Genomic DNA, 8,287 nt, shown 5'->3' with positions numbered 1-8,287 from the left:
CATCAAACTGTCCTTAGATATAGACATAGATAAAACCACCTTTTAATTTTGTGAATTTTAATCTTAATTCGGAGAATTTGGCACTAAACAATTTTCCTTTTTGTTTACAAATTAGGCCCTGTTTAGTTTAGCGGTGAAAAGTTGTTGTGTGTCACATCGGATATATGGACACACATTTGAAGTATTAAACGTAGTCTAATAACAAAACAAGTTAAAAATTCCACCTGTAAACTGCGAGACGGATTTATTAAGCCTAATTAATCCGTCATTAGTAACTGTGGCACCACATTTTCAAATCATGGAGCAATTAGGTTTAAAAGATTCGTCTCGCAATTTACACGCAATCTGTATAATTAGGTTTTTTTTCTATATTTAATACTTCATGCATGTGTTTTTTTCTATATTTAATACTTCATGCATGTGTCTAAACATTCGATGTGTCAGGGTGACGAGTTTTTTTTGCGTAGAACTAAACAGGGCTTAAATGCCTCTGTGACGGTATTTCAAGAAAAATCTACAATTCTTCCAAAACCACTCCATATCCTAATTTTAGTGGATGGTCCGCATCATGTAAAAAATAATCACTAATTATGATTATAATCAGTTTCTAAATTTTAGAATTAATTTTGTAGCATTTTTGTCACTTTCATTGCCCGCGCTCTTAACTTAATTGCTAAAAAGACAAGTAATAAATCTAACTAAAAAATATTCTTTGAAATCAAACTTTAAAAATTCAACATGCTTACAGCTATTTTTAGCTTCTAATGATGAAGAGTATAAATAGATCACTCTAGAGCTTTTCTTTGGTTTGCTTATCCTTATGCTTATAAACCTTTTGATTTTTAAAAATTAATTTTGAAGTTGATTTTATGGTTTTTCCTTTTATTGTACTTTATCTTATAACATTTTATTTTGAATCGATTAGGACACGGATACAAAAATTTCACCCACAACTGTTTTTTTATTGCTAATATACTATACATATACATATAAGTACAAGCATAAGCAAAATAATGAAGCTGTTATTATAATCCGAATAAAGATATGGTCATCGTGGCCATTCACAGTACAAGACACTACTATGAGTACAAGACACTACTATGAGGAGCATCAGACTCCCACATAGGATGAAGATAGAGGTCCTAAATCAGTTTCTCTCACAGTGCAAAGTGGTTCTAGGGGTGTTTTAATTTTGCATGTCAACCTATGTCATTTTCTATTTTAGTCCTCATATTTTGTAATTTTTAGGGGACCCAATATTTTACACCAAACACCCTAGAAATAAAAATAAATAAATTCGCCCTCCATCCTCATCCAGTCATCCCGCACTCCCTCTAACATTTCCCCTCTCCATCGCTCTCCCCCCACACCAGCGCCGCTCTCCATCCCCATCTCTGCCACTTCCTCTTCCCCACCGCTAGTGGAGCTCCCTTTCCACTCCACCGCCGGCACCGCTTCCCCTTCCCCTACCGGTGGCGCCGCTCTCTCTCGCACCCCAAAGTTGGCACCACTCTCTCTCTCTCTCTTCCACCGGCACCACTCCCTCCACTTTCCTCCACTATTGCTCGACTGAGCCACGCTGATGGCCACCCCTGCGCCCCCTCCTCGTTAGATCCAGCCTAAGACTCACCGGATCTGGCCTTGGGAGACAACGACGAGAGCCATGCGAACTTCTCCTTGACCCGGGCCAAGGTCTGTGTGAGCATGGTTTCTAGGAAGAAGATCTTGGGGATGGAGAGAAGGTCGTGCTCTAGTGCTTGGCAGGGAGCGGAGGAGCGCACGGGTGATGAAGACACGGTGGCTAGCATTGGCTGGTCGAGGGGATTGTTGGGCCTATTTGGTTCTCTACCCTACCAATTCAATGGTAGTGCCAAAATCTAGGCAAATTTTGGCGCTACCAATTCTTTGGTAGGGTAGAGTTCATATAAATGTGTTTGGTTTGCTACTATTTGCTATCAATATGCTTTTTATAGTGAAGAAAGTTCTAGAGTACTACCAAATTAGGTATGAGCATTGCCGATGCTTTGGCTCTAATCCAAACCAATCAAACTACTATTTGAATTGTCAAACAATTGGCAGGGCACATTTTGGCATCAATCTAAAATGGCCCGTTGTCGCTCCATTTGCCTAACCACCTTCCTCCTTCTGGTCCTCGTTGTGGTGGTAAATAGGAGTTCACGAGGTTGGAGAACATATCAGAGAGACGGAGATGCTTCTTGCAGTTGGTGGCTTGGACCTTGGGTCCCACATGTTTAGACGGTGGTGGTAGAACAAACACCACCACTAGGAACATTTTAAAGGAGTATAGATAATTGCTTTTTTAACATAATATGATATAGATTTTACCTCGATTTTCATTAGCACACTTTTCAAACTACTAAACGATATGTTCCGTGTGAAAACTTTCTATATAGAAGCTGCTTTAAAATATCATATGCTAATAGTTTTCTCATTTTATGTGCAAACTTAATCTTCATCTTCATCAGTTTCAAACACCACCAATAAGTTGCAATGTTCATTTTATATTATAAGTCATTTTAGTCTCGTCCTAAGTCAAATTTTTATAGAAAAAATATAGATGTTGCTAGGTTTTTTTTATGAACTTGTCAAACTTGGACAACCCCCCAAAAAAAAATTATAATATGAAATGGACATTTACCGGGCAAGATTATTAAAATCCACCGGGCCCTCAATTACATTCGTTAGTGTTTGTATTTTGTATATGTGCCTCTGTCTTAGTTACGGCGCTGGGCACCCTCTTCTGCTGTAAGCAACAAAAGTAAATTTCACAAAACTACAGATACTATGTCCAATTATTAAAAGCCAACTCTTGACGAGTTTCTGAACGGTTGCCAATGATTTGAATAGTCACTACTAGAAAAACAATCTTTTATCCTAGTCCCCAAAGCATAAATATCTCGATTAGATTAAAAACCGTTATTAAAGATGTTTTAGTACCGGTTCTAAAAGTCCAAGTCCCTAGAAACATCTTTAGTTCCGGTTGGTGTTACCAACAGATACTAAAGATGCCTCCAGGGTTAGTTCAAAAAGAAAGCATCTCTTTCCAAGTCATATGTGTGTAGTACGTGGGATGGTAACGCGCGTAAGGGCTGAGGTGAGAGATTTTGAGTTTGAATCTCGATTTACTGGTCTCGGTTGCTACAACCGGTAATAAAAGGGGTTGTTAACCGGTAGTAAAAATGAGTTCTCTTGTAGTGAGTTGAACGACCATGACAAGATTTATTGGTACTACCGATGAGTCTAGTAGGCCCAATCCTAAAATCAAAGGATCATGAACTTCCTAAAAAGTGTTAAGTGAATCAGAAAATGAGGCATGCCACTATTGTAAGTTATGTGAGAAAGAAGAACATATGAAAGTTAAGTTGCCATCGCCAAGTGCAACTGCACATCAAGAACTAATGCAAATGTAGAAAGTTCAATGCAACACGAGTTAAGGAAGAAAAAGGTGCACCTAGAATTCCATGTATGACTTGATGCTTGGGTTAGGCATTTTGACATAAAAAAGTGCATGGTGCTTAGACTACCAGTAGTTGTGGGTTGTGGCAACCACCATAGATCTCATTCGTTGGTAGAAGGGAAGAGGGTTCTCCACCATACATGGAGAACATCAACAATGGCAACAGGGGCGTGGATCCTAAGATTCTGGTGGAGAGGTGGGGAGATGCGGCGTGGGCAAGGGAAGGGGAACCAGGAAGGAGGGATCGATGTGGGGTGCGGAAAGGGGGAAGGGTAAGGGAGAGGGTTTGGAGCATTCGTTTAGGTGCATGCAAAGGGGAGAGGGTTCCATGCGAAGGTTGAGGGAGGTACGTGGGTTGATTTGAGCCGTTCGATTCAATGATTTTTGGATCGTTGGATTTGATGAATACGGTTTGTAGTAGTACAGTTGGTGAACTATATATAAATAAATAGGAAGGAAGGATAGAAGAATAGATAAATTAGTCACAATATACTCCCTTCATCCCACAAAACTGGTCGTTTTACTCCTTCGCGATTGTCCCATAAAGCTGGTCGTTTTATCATTTGGAGTAGAAAAGTGGGCACATCTAATATGAGGCTATCATGTACTACTATTAGTTGTTTTTGCTTCACAAGACTTTATGCCCGAGAAGTTGTAGGATGGTGGTGTAGTGCAGGAGAAGGGGGACAGTGAAATAGTTTTAGTACCTGCAACCGGTAATAATTTAGGGTATGTTGATAATTTTCCTCCAAAGCTAATTTAGCTGCACATTTCTAGGACTTCCAGAATTTTGGGACGAAGGGAATATCATTTAGGATGAAAGGATAGAAGAATAGATAGATTAGTCACAATATGTCATTTTGAACTTAGTTTACACACATTAGATAAGTTTGTGCACCATAATAAATAATTTACAAATTTGTACACTATAAACTACACCCATCTAATCCATAGCTGAAAGCCTCTGTTTGGATTTCTACTGTGAAATTCAAAACAAAAAAGTGTTAGAAAAATACTCCTACTGGGCTCGTACAGGCGCCCATCTTTTGTCCCCTCGCCCGCAATCCACCCACCTCTCGAGCTCACAAAAATCGCTCGCCCCCCTCCACCTCCACCTCGCTCCCGCCGCCTCCACCACCCATCTCCGCCCTCGTCCGCTCGCCGGCAAGCCGCTGCTGCTGCAGCTGCTTGCTCGTCTCGTCTCCCCATCCCTGGGCGGGGCGCGGTGGGAGGGGGGCGGGGGACTCGCCACCGCTCTCCGTTCCGTGGGTGTCTCTGCACTCTGCTTTGCTCCTCTTCTTCCCCCCCTCTGGTTCCACCCCCGCGCGGCGGAGCGCGGGGGAAGGGATCCACAGATGCTGTTCTGCTGCCCTGCTTCTCCTCCCCCTCCAATCCAAGCTTCTTCTCTCCCGCCGTTCCGGACGAACAGCTTGTCTCCGACCGTACGTGGCGGGAATGCCGCGCCACGACGCCCTCTCGCGCGGTCTTTCTCGGCCAAGAACCGGTCCCCGCGAGCGCGGAACCGCCACGCGGCAGCAGGTGATGGTGGTGGTTATGGGTCTCCGGAGCAAGAGGGGCGTGGGGAATCGTCCCTCCCGAACGCCGAGGCGCTCGCGTCCTCGCTGCGTGATTGCGGCGGCGCGGACGGCGTCCGGCGGGTGCACGCGGTTGCTGTCCGGTCGCTCGACAGCCTGGGGACGTTCGTCGCCAACAATTTGATCAGCGCGTATGCCAGGTTCGACGAGGTTTCGGATGCCAGGGAGGTGTTCGACGAAATGCCGGAGAGGAGTGTTGTGTCGTGGACGGCGATGATGAATGTGTATCTGAAACTAGGACACTACGGCGAGGTTGTGAGGCTCTTCTTTGATATGGTGGGAAGCGGAGTGCAAGGTAACAGCTTGACTTTTGTTTGCTTGCTGAAATCATGCGGCGAGCGTTGCGATGCTAAGCTAGGGCAGCAGGTCCACTGTTGTATTGTCAAAGGTGGGTGGAGCAATGTGATAGTGGACAGTGCTATTGCACACTTCTATGCTCAATGCGGTGATGTTGCTAGTGCTTCAGCCATATTTGATAAGATGGCCTATCGTGATGTCATCTCATGGACAACAATGATCACAGCTTATGTGCAGCATGGGCATGGGGGCCAAGCTCTTAGAATGTTTTCAGAAATGGTGTCAGAAGGATTTCGACCAAATGAGTTCACTGTGTGCAGTGTCCTCAAGGCTTGTGCAGAAGAGAAAGCTGTGAGATTTGGGAAGCAGCTGCATTGTGCTGTTTTGAAGAAAATGTACAAAAATGACATCCATATCGGCAGTGCCCTTGTCACCATGTATGCTAGATGCGGTGAAGTTTTTGATGCTCAGGCAGTGTTTGATATGATGCCACGAAGAAACACTATTACATGGACTTCTATGATCTCTGGCTATGCACAAAGTGGCCATGGAGAAAAGGCTATCTTGTTGTTCAGAAAGATGAAGATGCGCCGAGTATTTGTTAACAACCTCACCATTGTTGGTCTCCTAAGTGCCTGTGGCTCCTTACAGTCGCCTTATCTTGGAAAGGAATTGCATGCTCAGATAATAAAGAATTCTATGGAAGAAAATCTTCAAATTGGGAGTACACTTGTTTGGTTCTACTGTAAATGTGGAGAGTACACATATGCTGCAAGAATTCTTGAAGCGATGCCTGACCGTGATGCTATCTCATGGACTGCTCTGATTTCCGGCTACAATAATCTAGGTCATAATGTTGAAGCACTTAAATCATTAGATGATATGCTATGGGATGGTGTAAAACCAAATACATACACTTACTCCTCGGCTCTGAAAGCTTGTGCAAAATTGGAGGCTCTGCAATATGGAAGGAAGATCCATGGTTTTGTTAACAAGACTCAAGATTTCTCCAATGTGTTTGTGGGAAGCTCACTTATCGATATGTACATGAGGTGTGGAAAAGTCGACGAAGCCCGAAGTGTCTTTGATGCCATGCCAGAACATAACCTTGTGACATGGAAAGTGATTATTACAGGATTTGCTCAGAATGGCCTCTGTGAAGAGGCTTTGAAGTACATGTACCTAATGCAACAAGAAGGGCATGAGGTTGATGATTTTGTGCTCTCAACAGTTCTGACATCATGTGGAGATCTTCAATGGAAATCCATCTCCTTCTCTGACTCAGTTGCTGGTTCAGTTTCAGCTAGGCAGTAGATTAGTTCTCCCGTGGCAAAGAAGCTAGCACTTCTGTACAGTTACAGAGATTTGTTATTGTGCAAGATCAGAAGACATGTAGCACAAAAAGGTAACTCAAGGAGTGCATACGTGTATATGTACTTTTAAGAGTACCACTACCTTCACTAACCATTTGCCTTTTGGGTTCATTACAAACCATGCATATCTTCAGAAGAAAAATTGTGAAAACTTTAGAATGTTTTTTATGCCTGTTTTAATTCCCACTATGGTTATCTCTATCATTACAATTGCATTAACATATGATCTGCATAATAAGCATAATGCTTGCACGCATTAGCAGCTAAATCATTCTTCCATATCATCCACTTATCCACTTAGGCTGTGTTCGGAATCGGACGTTCCCAGCGTGCACAGTAAGTACGGAAAACGAAGCGGTTCATTAGCGTGTGATTAATTAAGTATTGGCTATTTTTTTTTCAAAAATGGATCAATATGATTTTTTAAGCAACTTTCATATAGAAACTTTTTTGCAAAAAACGCACCGTTTAGTAGTTTGAAAAGAGTGCGCGCGGAATACAATGGAGAGGGGTTGGGAACCTTGAGTTCCAAACACAGCCTTAGAGTTCATGCTGTGACTGCAAAAAATTAAAGTTCATTTGGTAATTGAATTCATTATAGCAAGTGTATGTTTTTTTTTCATGAAATTGATATATTTTAACTTAAATATGGGTTTTAACATCTTTATTTCATACATTCTCTATTTGTTTTTTTATTAATCTAAACCATCACAGTAATTCACATTCACTACAATATGAGGGCATCTTGTTCTTAAAGATCGTAACATGTTCTTATTTTATCTTGTTTCTCCACAATTTTCCTAGTTTATTTTCAACAGGGATTTGAAGTGCTGTCCTAAATTTAACAAACTGAAGACTCTGGTACTTAATGATTGGTGTGTGGCTTCTGACCTCAATGCACTAATTTATTTTCTGCAACACTCACCAGTTCTGGAGAAGCTTACACTACAGCTTTCCAAGGTACAAATTTTGTATATGGATAGCTGTCTGTTATCAAGTTATCGTCCACGATTTATTTAGTTAAATATCATTTTCTATAGACATGAAAAGATTCATTGCAAACAACTGGAAATTACAAGTATCTTAAGAAGGTTCCATTTGACCTTAAGAAGGTTGAAAGCAAATGTGATGAAGTTGATGAAAGAGTTTGTGAAGTTCTCAAGATCTTGAGTGCTTATGTAACACCGCTCCAAATTGATATGAGAGATATATGTGAGTTAAATATTTAATACCACTCCTTTCAATTTATCAAAATATCTATAAATTGTAACCATGCAGTGAGGAAAATATTTGGCTAATTAGAGGGAAGCAATTGTTCAGGACAGGTAGAAACTCTCCCCATATTTCATGAACAGAAAGTGAAAGCAATTGTCAAGCATCATCATACATAAGCATATAAAATGAGTTTCGTTTGAATTACAATGTACAATCAAATTATACATTCAGTAGTTTCGAGTTTTATAAAGTTATACATTCAGTAGTTTCGAGTTTTATAAAGTGATGGCATTATCAGGCGCTGTTCTCTCTAATTTCTGTTCTGGCAA

General features: G+C 41.5%; 1 protein-coding gene across 2 annotated transcripts; it reads left to right on the top strand.

Annotated features, from left to right (window-relative positions):
* The first annotated feature begins 4,515 nt into the window (after nt 1-4,515).
* On the top strand, nt 4,516-8,223 carry LOC9269748 (pentatricopeptide repeat-containing protein At4g18520, chloroplastic). Of its 2 annotated transcripts, none has more exons than XM_015774901.3 (3): nt 4,516-6,775; nt 7,562-7,703; nt 7,784-8,223. In XM_015774901.3, the coding sequence occupies exon 1, from the start codon at nt 4,834-4,836 to the stop codon at nt 6,682-6,684; it is 1,851 nt and encodes a 616-aa protein (XP_015630387.1). In that variant the 5' UTR covers nt 4,516-4,833; the 3' UTR covers nt 6,685-6,775; nt 7,562-7,703; nt 7,784-8,223. The 2 variants fall into 2 exon arrangements, with proteins under 2 accessions (XP_015630387.1, XP_015630386.1); XM_015774900.3 differs by having other exon boundaries at nt 7,548-7,703.
* The last annotated feature ends 64 nt before the right edge of the window (nt 8,224-8,287 follow it).

This window comes from Oryza sativa, chromosome 3, assembly GCF_034140825.1.
Source record: "Oryza sativa Japonica Group chromosome 3, ASM3414082v1".
NCBI lineage: Eukaryota > Viridiplantae > Streptophyta > Magnoliopsida > Poales > Poaceae > Oryza > Oryza sativa.
The sequence above is the reverse complement of the archived record's forward strand: the minus strand, read 5'-3'. Positions and strand labels throughout refer to the sequence as shown.

What these genes read in the sequence shown, in the direction of transcription:
- LOC9269748 (XM_015774901.3), top strand. Translation starts at nt 4,834, where the DNA reads ATGCTGTTCTGCTGCCCTGCTTCTCCTCCCCCTCCAATCCAAGCTTCT.